Source organism: Furipterus horrens, unplaced genomic scaffold, assembly GCF_987537825.1.
Source record: "Furipterus horrens unplaced genomic scaffold, mFurHor1.1.pri manual_scaffold_4, whole genome shotgun sequence".
Lineage (NCBI taxonomy): Eukaryota > Metazoa > Chordata > Mammalia > Chiroptera > Furipteridae > Furipterus > Furipterus horrens.
Window position 1 is genome coordinate 122,531,421 of NW_028327174.1, and position 15,315 is coordinate 122,546,735.

General features: G+C 45.3%; 1 protein-coding gene across 7 annotated transcripts in view; it reads right to left on the reverse strand.

The window, feature by feature from the left end:
• Positions 1–1,084: 1,084 nt before the first annotated feature.
• The window catches only part of FANCC (FA complementation group C), a 306,042-nt gene continuing 291,811 nt past the window's right edge, over positions 1,085–15,315 (reverse strand). For all 7 annotated transcript variants that reach the window (XM_090274026.1, XM_090274030.1, XM_090274029.1 and 4 more), the window contains 4 exons: positions 14,446–14,527; positions 12,060–12,234; positions 8,215–8,421; positions 1,085–1,539 (listed from right to left, as the gene is read on the reverse strand). In XM_090274026.1, the coding sequence (XP_090130152.1) occupies positions 1,396–1,539; positions 8,215–8,421; positions 12,060–12,234; positions 14,446–14,527 (608 nt within the window). In that variant the 3' untranslated portion in view covers positions 1,085–1,395. The remainder of the gene's footprint in view (positions 1,540–8,214; positions 8,422–12,059; positions 12,235–14,445; positions 14,528–15,315) is intronic.

Genomic DNA, 15,315 nt, shown 5'->3' on the forward strand with positions numbered 1-15,315 from the left:
GAGACTAAGAAAAGGCTGACATATGGTTAAGACAGGGAAGAATCTTCCAAAACGCGCCTTCAAAATCTGAGGTAGATAACCATCTTGTTTTTATTGTTTGCTGTGAAATACAGTGTGAACGGATGTGCATGTGGAAGCACACCCCCAAGGGAGGTCCATTCCTGGGTGGGTGCTTGCTTTAGGGGTTACTCGCTGCCACCACACCAAGCCCCTTTCTCTGGTCCACAGAGTTCGATCACAGCTTCTGTGGCCGAGTCAACATGAGTGTCCTCAAGTCCAGGTGAAGAATATGGAAGTAATGAGGATGATGGCTGTTGTGAGAAAAGTATTTTAACAAGAAGGCTCAGGTCCTACGTTCCTGGAATTTTCCAGGTCTTCAGGTGGATCCATATCCTGAAACAAGCATTTACCCTAAAAGCTAGGCCTCTATCTAATTCAGCAAAATTTTACTCATACCTCAAATAGGAGCCAAGACTGAGGGAGACTCAGAGATTACTAATACATAAATCTAAGTGGGCATAAAAGGAAGTCTTGACTCATGTGATGAACAATATACAGAAGAGAGAATATAATCAATATGAGTTAAGAATAAGTCTAAAAAGAAAAAAGAAAGACTTCAAATGATAAGAAATTAATGTTAACCTTGGGGTTACCAATTCTTTATTAGAACTGTCCATTTCCATTTCACTTAATAAGATAACTGATACCTAATCTTTTCTGATGTTTCTAGAACAGGCCTAGACCCTTGCGTCAGCCACTCTGCAGCACTGTGAGCTCCTTCGGTAACAGTCAGTGTTCAGCAAACGGAAGCAGCAGCCCTGGCTCCACAGCAGGGCCCACACCCGTGCCCACCGCCGGCCATTGGTCCCTGTGCTTCGACTTGTTTCCTTCCCCTGGGCTTCCTTGGGGCCTGCCCGAGGGAAACTCCTTGCTAGGCAATTTCTTAGGGAAACGAGAAAGTGTGGCTTTATCTCAAATCCCTGTGGATTAAAAGAAGCACCAATAACAATTACCTGACATCTAAAAAACAGGTCTGTGGAAAAAGGCTAAGTTACTTTCTAAACTGACCAGTGGCTCATGACAATTTCTTAGTCCAAAGATCTTTATTCAGTAATGGGAAAAAAAGAAATAGAAACCTGTCCTCCCATACAAGCCTTTTCTGGGCTACGCAGGTAGAAAGAAGGCTGAAGGCATAAAATCCAGTCATTAGTAAGTCTGACTGGGTGTGGGCTAAAGAACCTGTTTCCTCATTTTGTAAAATACGTACCACCAGAACTTGCCAAGATATTTATAAGTCACTGTCACTACTCAGAGACCCGTTCCACAAAGCAGCAGGCCCATCCTTTCAGCACGTGGCCCCAGCCACACGGCAACCACATGGCCAATAGGCCTGTGCTAGACTCTCGCGATTAGCTCTGTAAGGAGCTCTCTGGCCAGCTTTCTTGATGCTGGGGCTCCCACACAAAGACGATCCCATCTGTACAAGGTCTGGTCAAGAAAGCCGATAATCTCATGGGTTATCTCCTTGGTCTGAGCCATCTGCAATGAGGACAGAGAGAAGCCAAATTAAAATACTTCCCAGACAGACCTGTCTCTTTGTCCGGGACCAACCACAACCATCCTGTCCCAGAAAAGCAGCTGTATCCCATTAACTCCAAAGGGCCCTTGTTTTGTTTTTCAAGGTGACTAGCAAAGCAAGTCTGTTCTCAGAAACAGGCCATCCAGTGAGCAGAGGCATTTCCTAAGGGTCCCCCTCCCCTGATGGAATGGCTATGAACACGCACCTTATTTCCTGGAATGCCAGTCACGAGTTTTGGGATTACCTGCTGGGGGAGCAAAGGCAAATGGACATGCTGGGGCTTGACTTTCTGCAAAAAGCTCACACTAACATGAGAACTGGAAATTGTTGAAAGGAAAATGCCACCTATTTTCATACAAACAGCTTTATAAATGGCATTCTTAGGCCAGCAACCAGGCCCACTTGTTTTTTAAAGGCATCTAAGGTTTTAACACCTGATTCTCAAGGGAAGCAGGAAACACAGGGATTATTAGTCCTGCTAAACACAGCCTGGAGGGATTCTGAGTTGTTGGTGCCTATAAGTATTTTCCTAAGAATTTCAGTTCAGCAGAAAGGGAAGGGCAAGGACCTCACAATTTAGCTGCACAAAGATTCTACTGTGGTGTTTTTTTAGACACAAACCACATTAAGTTGTCCATTTTGGAGAGTAATCTACGCAGTTGTGGGTATCAGTTTATATTGAACCCTCAAACAAATGTTTAAGTAGCAACAGTAGCCCAAGGGACAGCTTCCTCTCCATCTCCACATGGGGTCCTTCTGGTAGGATGACCAGCCCAGCTCACCCAGGACCACGTCACGGCCCAGGAAACCCCCTCTGACTATCCTCAGTGAAGGCAGACACTCTGCAGCACATGTGGTGGGTGGGCACCGCCAGGAGGCAGAGGCACACCTCCACAGCGTTAGCCACCTCCGGGGCTCCGCAGAAGGGTGGGGGCAGGCTCCAGTGCAGGCCCGGTTCACTGGGGCTCTTGGTATCTCTATTATCATCATTTTACTCAGAAATCACAGATGCAGTCTGTTTTTCGTGGATGAGACAATGTAAGCCTCCCTGGGGGGCCTCATAAGAGCTCACCGGCTACCTAGAACCTGAGTAGGGATGCCCAGCTCCTGCTCCACTGCACAGAGATTCCAGGGCTCCTCTACCCTGAGGCAGGGGAGGCATGGCCGTTACAGGGGACTGGTGGTCACCCATCTAACCGTGCATCCTCTTTACAGACCAGCTCAGTCTGACCCTGTTCCAGCTGAGGCCTCTAGTTACAGACAGAAGCCCGCCCCCTGCAGCTGAGGCTGGAAGCTGACACCTTGTAGGGCTTGGCTGGGGCACATCAGCAAAGAGTTTAAATTCATTCTGAGTTCGGCCACTACAGAACTGGACTCCGTATTTCAGATTCTAGCTAACTCTTGGCTGTTATTTTTCTGGTCCAGCAATCGAAGACAGAGGAGAGGGAGAGAGAGAAACATGAGCTCAAGAGCAGGACAAAGGGCAAGAGAAGAGGGGCCTCTAGGGCAGGAGTCGTCCAGGCTGCTCCTGCCTCATCCTGGTCAGAGGGGCGAAGCAGAGTGGGCAGAGCAGCAGAACAAGGGCTGGGAGGCACGAGGGTTCTGACGAATGAGTTTGGGGAAACTCAGAAGCTTAAGACTGGCAGAAACGAATCCCTGGAGCCTGTATTAGGAGCCGGAGGAAGCAGCAGGCCGGGAGCATTCTATAGGAGAAGCTGGGGTGCAAGAGGATGGGAGATAGAGGGATAGGGCACCTTTAATGAAATGGAACTAGCTACTCAGTAAGGCAGGGCCGACTCAGAGGAAGTATGGAAGGAAGGCTCTGAAGAAACAGGGTTCAGACACACAGCCTCTGCTGTCCGTGCCCAGCCTGGAGCGTGCACAACTCTCCAAAGCTGATGCTGAGACAGAGGGACAAGACTAGGACCCAGGCCTGGGCCTGAGTTCACATCAGAGCTGCGTCAGGGCCCGGGCCCCCAGGGTGGTGAAGCCGGAGCTGCTGACAGAGAAAGGCTGTCCCACCAATCCAATACTTCCACCACCTGGCCACCACCTGCTCCCAGGCTAAGCAGACCTGGCTCAGGACTCTTTCCAGGGTGTCACGGGGAGAAGAGCAGACGAGATGTGGAAGGTGAGAAACTCAGGCGAGGCTAGCACTGTGCCAAGGACCCCTCCATCTGTCCTGCTTGTAGCTGCGTTCGCCAGGCTGCCATTGGCCTGCGGATGGCCACTGCAGGAGCCTTCAAGTCAAGAAGGCCGGTGTGTCAGTAAAAAGTTTCAGAACATCTGCAAGGACACGGCCCAGGAGGCTCCTTGGCTGTGAGGAGCACCTTGAACATGGTGAGCACCTACCTGCTAAGAAGCCAATGTGTGAAGAGAAGCACTAGCATTTTATTCTTCAATGAACTGTTTTCCCAGCTGACCTGACTTACAAAACCCAATGAGGATGCGCCAGGGTTTTCCGTGTTTGCCCAGCCTCAGGTATTACTACTATACTACATGGCTAGGACTTAACTGTTCTGTGGGGATGGGCTGCTGGGCACATGCAGCAAACCTGACCTCCGTGAAAGGACCTCACTGCCTATTCACAGCAGCGTCTTTGTGGGTGAGACCTGAGGGCAGTCCACTGTGAATGTGGCCTGTTAGCCTGGATGGATGGAAATGTGTTGTTGGACTAACTGAAACAAAGACCAGCGTGTCTCTGAGCTCTTTGGGTCATGCTCTCACACCCATGGGCAGGGCCTGGCCTGCCCTTCCACTCCCAGTGACAGTCCCAGAGAGGAGCAGACAGGAGCCCCCAGGGAGAAGGAGGGGCAGGCTCCCACAGGTGTCCAGGGCATGGGCAGGGGAACAGATGTCAGGTGGCAAAAATGCTGCCAGCACTTGCCTGATTTAAAAGTTCCTGTTTGTAACTTTTTAAAATAACTTAAAAAAGTTATAGATTTATAATTTTACTGAAAATACAGAGAGATCACACATCCCCCACATCCAGTTTTCCAGTTATTAACATTTTACATTCATGAGATACATTTCTCAGAATTAATAAACCAATACTGATATATTTTTATTTACTAAAATCTATACTTTATTCAGATCTCCTGTTTTTTCCCTAACGTCTTTCTTTTGTTCCAGGATCCCATCCAAGGTACCACATTACATCAGTTACTATTTCTCCTTAGGTTCTCACACTTCCCTTGTTTTTGATGATCTGGACACTTTTATGGAACACTGGTCATGTGTTTTGTCAAATGTCCCTCAGTTGGTGTTTGACAGTCATTTTTCTCATTAGTCTGGGTCACATCAAGGGTGCACAGTGTCAGCACAACTCACCCTGTTGACGCTGACCATGGTCACCTGGCTGAGGGAATGGCTGAACAGTGACTATTACAACACATGCTTGGCAGACATAAAGGTGGTTGGTACCAACGCTCTACAGACACATGGACATTTTTTAGCTCTCACTGGTGGAGTTCTCCTACCCCAAATGGGTATGGAAGTAAGTGAGACGTGCATTTGAGAAAAGTACACAATACATCATCACTGGAGTGGCCCTGAGGAGGTGGCGCCCTGCACAGGACAAGCAAGTCCTCTCTGCTCGTGGCCATGCCCAGGCTCTTGGATGGCTTTTGTCTGAGCACTTGAGATGTGGGCCTGCCCGCTCCACATGGACCACTTTTCAAGGACTCAGGAGAACCTCGTAGGTGCAATTTTCTGGGGTTCTCAGCAGCCCATTTATTACTAAGACTTTCCTCATACACATATTCATATTCAAACAGGAGGGGAAGGGAGTAGGAGGGGTCTCTGGGTGCCGGAACAGCGCTTTTTTTTTTTTTTTGAAGTTTTATTTTATTACTTTTTTTGGTTTTTCAATTACAGTTCTCCCATTTTCCCCCTATTTCTCTCCCCTACCCAGCCTACCCCTTCTCCCATAATCATATCCCTCCCCGTTGTCCATGCCCATGAGTCATTTATACACGTTCTTTGACTAAACCCCTCCCTTACTTATCCCCCTTCTGTCCCTCCCCCCTCCCTCCTATTGACTGCTATTCTGCTCTTTGTTCTATTTAGTTCGTTTGTTTGTGTTGTTCTTTAGTTTCCTGTATTAGGTGATATCGTATGGTATTTTGCTTTCTTTGCCTGGCTTATTTCACTAAGCATAATACTCTCTAGTTCCATCCATGTTGTCACAAATGTCAGGAGTTCCTTCTTTCTCTCTGCTACATAGTATTCCATTGGGTAAATGTACCACAGCTTCCTGATCCACTCATCTACAGATGGGCACTTAGGCTGTTCCCAGCACTTGGCTATTGTAAACAGGGCTGCTATGAACATAGGGGTGCATAGGTTCTTTTGAATTGGTGTTTCAAGATTCTTCGGGTATAATCCTAGTAGTGGAGTCGCTGGTTCAAAAGGCAGTTCCATTTTTAGTTTTTTGAGGTAATTCCATACTGTTTTCCATAGTGGCTCCACTAGTCTGCATTCCCACCAGAAGTGCAGTGGGGTTCCCATTTCTCCGCATCCTCGCCAGCACTTGTTGTTTGTTGATTTGTTGATGATGGCCATTCTGACTGGTGTAAAGTGGTATCTCATTGTGGTTTTTATTTGCATCTCCCTTATGGCTAATGATGTTGAGCATTTTTTCATGTGTCTATGGACCTTCTGTATGTCCTCTTCGGAGGAGTGTTTGTTCAGGTCCTTTGCCCATTTTTTAATTGGGTTGTTTGTTTTCTTGATGTTGAGTCATATAAGCTCTTTATATATTTTGGAGATCAGTCCCCTGTCTGTGATGTCATTGGCAAATATGTTTTCCCATATGGTTGGTTTCCTTTTCATTTTGCTGATGTTTTCTTTTGCTGAGCAGAAACTCTTTAGTTTGATGTAGTCCCATTTGTTTATTTTTTCCTTTATTTCTCTTGCCTTAGGAGATGTATCCGTGAAGATACTGTTACGTGGGACATCTGAAATTTTCCTGCCTGTGTTTTCCTCTAGGACTTTTATGGTGTCACGGCTTACATTTAAGTCTTTGATCCATCTTGAGTTTATTCTCATGTGTGGTATAAGTTGGTGGTCTAATTTCATTTTTTTGCACGTCCCTGTCCAGTTCTCCCAGCACCATTTGTTAAAGAGGCTCTTCTCACTCCATTTTATGTTCCTTCCTCCTTTATCAAAGATTAGTTGACCATAGAGGCCTGGGTTTATTTCTGGACTCTCTATTCCGGAACAGCGTTTTCTTGATTTGATTGTTGGTGGATGCGTGTTCTGGTTTGTGAAAATTCATCAAGCTATACATTTAATTATGTATATTATATGACAATAACAAGTAAAAACAAACACAAGAATAAAACAAAATTCCAAGAGCCAGCATGTTAGTGATTTGAGATGAGCATTTCTTATTACAGTAAAAATAGACATAAAATTAGCTATTTTAATCATTTTAAAATGGACAATTCAGTGGATGAAGTACATTCACAATGTTGCATGACCATCACCACTGTCCAACTCCAGAACTTTCTCGTTATCTCAAACAGGAACTCTGTGCCCATTACAGACTAGCTCCCTATCCTTCCCATCACACCTAACACAGTGATCTGTTGTGTACGTTTATAAAATGCACACCTCACTTACGCTCCTGATCCCTGGAAAAGCCCTATTTTACTTTCTGTATCTATGAGTTTGCCTGTTCTAGGTATCTTTTGTAAGTGGAATCATGCAATATTTGTCCTTTTGTGACTGGCATAGACCACATTTTGTTGATCCATTCAGCTGCTGATGGACATTTGTTTTGTTTCCACCTTTTGACTATGTTTGTTTACAACAGCACCCTAGTGGGTGTATTCTCTTACTGTGGTTTTGACTTGCATTTCCCTAACAGCTAATGATGTTGAGCATTTTTTCATGTGCTTATTGGTCATTTGTGCATCTTCTTTGGAGAAATGTCTGTCCAAATACATTGCCTGTTTTTGAATTGGGTTGTTTTTTTGCTGTTAACGTGTAGGAATTCCTGATATAGTTTAGATACCAGATCTTTACCAGATAGTGATATCCAAATATTTTCCCCTATTCCATGAGTTCTCTTTTCACTATTTTGACTGAGTCCTGTGATGTGTCAAAGTTTTAATTTTGATGAAGTTCAACTTATCTATTTTTTCTTTAGCTGTCTATGCTTGTAGTGTCATTATCCAAGAAATCACTGCCAAATCCAATGTCATGAACTGTTCTTTGCCCCTCATCTGGGCTTCCGGAAGGGTTTCTTTGTAATTAACAAGTGAAATTCTCTGAACCACTGCAGTGAGCACATTCTCACTGCAACCTTGTTTCTCTTTATGAGGAGGAAGAGAGTGGTGCATTGAGCTGACAGAAGAGTAACTGGGAGACAGGAGACCTAGCTGTTTCTGTATGCTCTGGCAGCAAGCCGTGTGACCTGGGAGAAGTCACTGTCTGTCTCTGAGCCTCCATTTTCTCTTCTGTGACATGAAGGTACTGCACGGGGCAGGTTCTGGGGTCTGTCCCAGCTGTCAGCCTTGCTATCTGTCCATCCAGATTTGGACAGCATCCTGGTATACATACTCCTCAAAGGCCAGGCCCTTGGATGAAATGTGAATGAAAACTAGGATGCTAGAAAAGGGAACACTTACGAGGCTGATTACTTCCCAGGCAACTGTATGGCCTCCAGGAGCCCAGAGCAGGAAGTTCAGGAAGAGGTGCCTGAACAGCCGTCCAGAGGCAGGTGGCCTGGAGTCTCCACCTCGGCTCTCCCAAGCAGCTGCCTGCAGATCCTTGGCTGAGAGGGGTGGACTTCTGAGCAGTTTCATGAGGTGGCCAAGCATTGCTTTCACCTCTACCTGGAAGTATAATTCCAAAGGTGAGAGATTAGGGAAGAGTCAAGAGTTAGGACACAGCAGTTCCATGATTTATTCAACACTTTAAAGCAACTTGCCAAAAGAAGAGAGGACCAGCGCCCAAGGGAGGGCGGACAGAGGCAGCCCGCGCCTGGCCTTGCACCCTGTACCACACAAACCCCAGTGGGCGTGATGGAATTTTCTTGACTTTCTTTCGTCTTGCTCACTAAGCAGTTAGGGCACTGAGCCAGGAATTGACCTTTTCTTGTTATGAAAGGAAACAGAGAAAAGTCCTCAGCAGAATGTAGTCAGATTTTTATATTGTGGATAAAAGAACAAAAGGCTCCTTGAAGACTCGCTCACTATCACAGCCACAAATCAATTAAAGCTCCATGCAATCAGACCTCTGCTGAGGCAGTGCTCCGATAAGGATGAGGTTTTCCTTTTGCTATCTTTGGGCGTGGGTGGGGTTGGGAGAAGAAGGATGGACGGGACTGGGACACACAGACACACACACTTTGCTTTGTTTTAGACACTAGGATAGTCTGTTCATACATATTTAAAGCTCAAGCAGCAGTCACAAGTCTGTGAAATCCATATAATAATGGTGATTGTTACAGGTCTGTGGTTGTTTTTGCATTAAAAATATTTATTTCATGCTGAGACTTCTACTTGCTATAAGAATGGTACATCAGTTGCGACTTGGAAAACAAAGCAAGAACTGAAAGCCATAGGTCCAGAATGCCACATGGAAATCAGGAACAGCCATGCTCCATCATTTTCAAAAGAATACTTAGGCCTATTCTGAGAATTCCCATGACCAGTTTTATGGATTTTGTGTGAGTCTTTTTTTCTGGATGTTAAAGCTTCCTTCAATGAAGCCTGTCATAAACCCTAGTACACTAGGAGTGCTGTGTGAGCTGTTCTGCGGGTACAAGACCGTGAGAAACTGTACTGTGGGGCTCGTCCACAGAGACAGGCAGTGTCCCACCAGGAGAGGGCCACTTTCCACGGCACCCGCAGGCTGGTCCAGCGGCCCTCATCTGATGGCATCTATGGGAGGGCACAGATGGGTGTCCAAATGAGCTTAGAAAGCTATGCCTTCCTACCCATTTTCTTCTTGTCCAGCACTCCGAGACTTGATCTCCCTCCTTTCTATTTCATCCGAGACTGTCTTTCCCTTCAAATGCCTTCCTGACATGCCAATAACTAAGCACTTTCTAATTTTTCAGAAGATAATAAGCTTTCTGTTCTATACATTACTTTTTATTTTGCATTACGAAAATTTATATATGCTCACTATAGAAAATCTAAACAAAAAAGTAAAAAGAAAGAAATTAAAATGACCTGTAACTCCACCAGCCAAAGAGACTCATTGTTAAAAACTAGGTTTACAGCCTTTTATCTTTTTACTCTGCATTGTGAACATAGCGCTCACTATACACAATATTTTGTATCTTATAGTTTTCTCTTCACAATGCACTTTAAGCAATTTACCATATCAATAGCACATATTCTTTGAGAACATGATTTTTCATGGTAGAATGCTATTTCATAGCTGGGCTATACCACAATATTCATCCAATATCCTTACTATTGAAAGTTTAGGCCATTTTCAGTGTTTGCAATTACAAACAACTCTGTGATGATATTTTTGTACTTAAATATTCATATGAACCTCTAATTCCTTAGAGTGATTCCTAGGGATGGAATAACAGGATTAAAGATTATGAACCCTTGCCTAGCTCTTGAGTATACCAAGACATTTTTTGTTTTTGTCATGATTCAATTCAAAATTAGCAAGGGAAGATGAACACTGGCTGGCAGGAGCATACTTTGCAGAGAGAGGCAGGTGGCTGGGCAGCAGCGCCCATCCTGGGCAGAGACAGGTATTCTTTGCTTCTCCGATCTTGAACCTCAAGGATGGCCAGCAAAGGCAATGATTCTAGCCACAATACACTACTGTGAACAGTGCAGTACCTGACTTAATTGTTCCTTTTAAGGCAAAGGCACAGATACTGTCAAGCTCAATCAAATCTCATAATCATTATGTTTTCAAAGGCAGTTCATAGTTTGTTTCTAAGTCACCCAACAGATTGACCATTAAAGGGATTAAAGCTCACATAACCCAGGAGAGCAGGAGGTATCTATTTCTAGTAAGGGAAACTGCCTCTGGCCCCCAGCTCCCTGGCACATCACATGCACCATAACTCAAGTTGGACACCAAAGAGGAAGGAACAAAAACATGAAGCAGGGCTTCAATCACAGGGGGATGGCTACCTGACAGAGTAGCTAGGAAGGAAACAGACATACTGGCACTAACCCACTCTGAGTGTGCTAATCCATTGTTATCCAGGATGACAAAACATATGCAGAATAAGAATTACGTGCAGATTTTATTAAAGAAAGGATAATTGACAAGTAGAAAGATGTGCCAATGCATAACTTTCTAGAAATTAAATCTTATTGGACAGATTATTTTTCTGTACTTCAAAAGTTAACCTCTGTCAGTTTCTAAGATTGATATGGAACTTAACACGTAACCTACCAACTTAGCTTATACAGAATAAAATATTTACAAAGTACGTATAAAAGGGCTTTGGAAATCAAGAGACCTTCATACATTTTAATTATTATTAAAAATAAGGTGATGAAAACATAAATTAAAACTTTCCTTAATTAGTTTAATGTGATATTTTAAGAGGGAAGAAATAGTAGGCTTTCTTTTCAATCAGATAGCAATCCTCAAATACATATGTGGATTGTGTTAATTTCTAAATAGCATTCTATTTTTGATCCAAAATGTATTATCACCAAATTTCAACTTTGTAAAATCCCAAACTCTTCTTTCCAGTGCCATGAAAGCTTTTACCCAAGTAAAATATACAGACACATCTGTGCTGGTCTCTGCTTTTCTCAAACAACAGAGAACATCGAGCAAACAGGAGTGCTGCTCTCTTTAATTATTAAAATCAACAAAAAACCCTGGCAGTTGAAGTTTTAAAAACTGACAAATAAATGTTTGCAAGGGGTGTGCCAATGTCTTTAATCAAAGCATTGCTTCCTGTAATTATTCTATTCCACATAAAATAACAACTGTCTTTGCCACGACAGTTAGCTAGGCCTGTATTTAGCTGCTCTGTTATTTAGGAAATGACCAAGTCCTTTTTCAGAAGCAAAGTAGTTAATATCATGTAATGTGGGGACCTGCTGACTGATTCAAGAAAGAAGTCAGGGCGGAAGCAGACTCAGCCAGGCCACTGCTCAGAAGAGGACAGAGCTCCGCAGGAGAGTGGCGTCCGCTGGGCCAGGAGGGCAGCCAGGGCAGCTGAGCGAGAGCACAGAAAATGACCTGGGGACAGAAGGGCTGCACCTCATCTCCTTGGTGCTTCCCAGGAGAGCAGAGTGGCAGCATCTGGTCTCCTGCCAACGTTGTGAACACAGGGAAACATCTCTATCCACAAGCCCAGCACACATTCACTCACCCAGGCAACATGTACGTGCTACCATAAGGAACTGGGAGAGCTCCACGCTTAGGTACCTGGGGCGTTAGGGAAAGCCAAACCCACTACAGGCCCCGCTTCCATGGGATCAGGAGAGACTGACTCTGAACACCACACACACTGCATACTGCCACCCACCATGGTCTGTGCTCTCCGCTGACTCCTGTCATATGGGCTGTAGCTGAATGCCAAGAGCCACAGCAAGGCATCAGGGGGTTCAGCTTCTGACATCAGTAACTGCTCAGCCACCATATCAGCCCATCCTCCAAAGTGAACGAACAAAAACCAGCTCTCAAAGGGGCCTCCGGAGGACCTGGAACAGAACCAAAACACATGGCAGCCAGGCAACCTGACTGCTCGTAGCTTTTGGCGGTTAAAGCAACTGCAATGTCTACGAACGGCTGGCTTACATTGTTCTTACCCACTGAAGTACAGCTCGCAAGGAATACAGGTTAGACTCAGAAAAATAGCTCACAACGCCACTCTGAACCCATCACGGGACCTTCAAAGGCATGCCTCTGAAAACCTCAGTGCCCTGAGAACTCAGGCGTTTAAATCTTTACGTCCAGGAACTTGAGTGACTGCAGACCTTTGAAAAGGGAAGATTTTGGCCCGTGACCAGCGGGATGAGAAGCTGCAGGCGCGCCTCTCTGCCTCCTGCCTGCAGAGCTGGGCTGCTGTGCAGAGCGGGGCCTCCCAGCCCCAGGAGCCACCCAGGTGCTGCAGAGCAAGGAGGGAGGGCTGCAGACGCAGACTCCAGGAGGGGCGCAGGCAGAAACATGTGCCGCTTCCTTCTGACAAAGCACGAGGCTCTGGTTGGTACTTTGGCAATTATGAATGTTTAATGGACTATATACTGTATTCTTTTCTGTCATCACATATTCATAAAAGCTGGAAGTTACAGCCTTTGTGAAGCTATCCTTTTGTCACACTGAGAACTGGGAGTCACAACAGTTGTTCAAAGGGTTGAATCTGCTCAAGGCGAGGACCCGTTAATTTTACACAACAGTGTTAGTAGTTTAACAACTCCCCTGGGAAAAAATGGAGCAGGATGGGCCTGAGATCACAGTAGATCAGAAAGTTTCCTCCTGAACTGGGGAAGCCCTGGGAGAGGAGAGCTCCAGGACCCTCTGCAGTGCTCTGTCTTTGGCAGACCAGGGCCCATGTTTCTCTGCACAGCCCACAAAAGCCCCAAGGCCCAGGCACCACCCTCACCTCCCCTGGCCGCTGCTTTCCTCCTGCCCAAGTCCTCTCTAAGAGCAACTTTAGCTTCCAAGACAATGGAGAGGAAAGGAAGGCAGGGCAGTCTTGCTGTTTCCCACAGAAGGGACAACTGATGTCCCGCAGGTCATGTTAGTGCTAGGCTGGGTCATGACATCTCAGAAGCAAGGCAGACCCCCACAGGGCCTCCTCCCTGCAGACCTCACACTTAGACCAGGGTTCAAGGCCTGCATTGCAGCGATGGGCCTGGTCATTCTCTCTCTTTTCTGCCAGTAACTGAGTGCCGAGGCAGTCCCATGTGGCTGGCTGAGAAAGTGCCCAAACCTGCCCCCAGACCCCTCCCAGCAGAAGGACCCCAAAGTCTAGTTAAGGCATATCTAGGTTAGGCAGGAGTCCCGTGGGGTTTTGGGTCTAGGTTCTTAGTCTTCAACAGAGACAACCAGAAAGGGTATGGGCAGGGCTGCCGGGTGTGGCACGTCACTGATATGGCCAACACTCTTGATTCCTACTTCGCTGCCAGTTCCTGTTGTCTCTTCTATCGGGAAGAGCTTGTGGAGGTGGGGAGTGAGTACCTGGCACTGCAGGAGCATCGTGAAGAAGAGCACTGCCTATAATCTGTGGTGGCTCCGAGATGACAGTACAGAGCATTTCAAGAGGGATAACTGGCAAATGGAACAAAGACTGTCTTGAAGGCTAGCACAGACAATGAATAAAATACACACTAAAAACTAGAAATTTAAGAAGAAGCTGAAGGGGGTTATGTTACAAAGAACTTAACAAAGCCTAAATGTGAATGCTTTTAGGAAAATAACACACATAAGAAATTACTTAATATCATAATGTTAGATAGGATTTTTAAATTTTAGATAAATATTTATTACAAAAAGGAGGGAAAAGAAACATTTTATTCCACTGTATAGGAGCAGTTTAGAATTTTCTTCCTCAGAGAAGCAAAGAAAAGGCAAGGATCAGACAGGTGCTATTCTCCTGCATGTCCAGGAGTTCACACCATCGGGCTCTGCTTTTCTCCTAGGGTCTATTCTTTTTATTATTATGCTTGTATATTTTGAAGTCTAATACTATACAAAGTATTTCCGTACGCGTGTCTATTTATTCTGAGCTGCACAAAGGGGTCCAAGCAGCTCTGTGCTTCCTCCACTTCTTACTCAGCAGTGTTTACCTGTTTGGGGATGGTCACAGACCAGTAATGCCTTTCCATCTGCCCTGCTAAAGGGAAGGGAAGAGGAAGGACCCAGAGAAACCATGTGTGAAGCACTCCCAGAAGTCATCAGCGTTTGCTTACCCATGAGTCTGGTCTTCTACTATTTCTCTAAGCATTTCAGAAATACGTTTCAGTGACTGGTGCCACAGTCCCTGAGGGATATCTGTGGGTGGAGAGAGAGCAGAAGGGAGCTGAAAAAATGCCAAACCTATTAGGCAGTAACCACCTGCACCTAAGGCTGGAAGAGTTTCGGGGAAAGGCCATTCTTTTCTCCTGGTCAGTGGAACTCCACCAGCACCCACTGCTGAGGCCTGGGAAGAAACATCCGTTAGTGTTACACAAGCTAAACTTCAGGGGCCAAACTCAGGCACACGGGAGTCTGCAAAAACTGCATGAGCAGCCCACCCTAGGACTCAGAAATGCTATGCTGCAGATGCCTAAGTTTCTTTTCTACCTACCCAGCCTCTCCTCTATCGCTAACAATTTGTGACTTTAAAATATGTGGAGACTAAGAAAACAGTCAATAAGGAACTAGGAATGGGCTGCCCACCTGTTTTTCTATGATTGTGGTGAATTCATATGATTACAGGCCTATAGTTAAGAAAAGGCCAGGGGGAGAAAATATGGGTATCATACAAACAAATGCCTTTTCTTGAGTTAGTTTCTCTAGTTCCACAATTGTCCTGTGATTTTAAATACATCTGAATATGTATCTGCAGTTTGAAACAACATCTGAAAAAAGTTACCATATTTGCATGTAGCAATAAACTCTATAACTATATACACAAAGAAGATAATGTAAGTGATAGAGTACCCACTGCTACTCCACAAATGTTACAGATTAAAGGATCATGCAGTCTCCCCCTTCCTCCTCTGAACTCCCAGAACTCTTCATTTGCAGCCTTTGAAGGCGTTTTCATTTTCTTCTTTATATTAGTTGTTTAGATACTT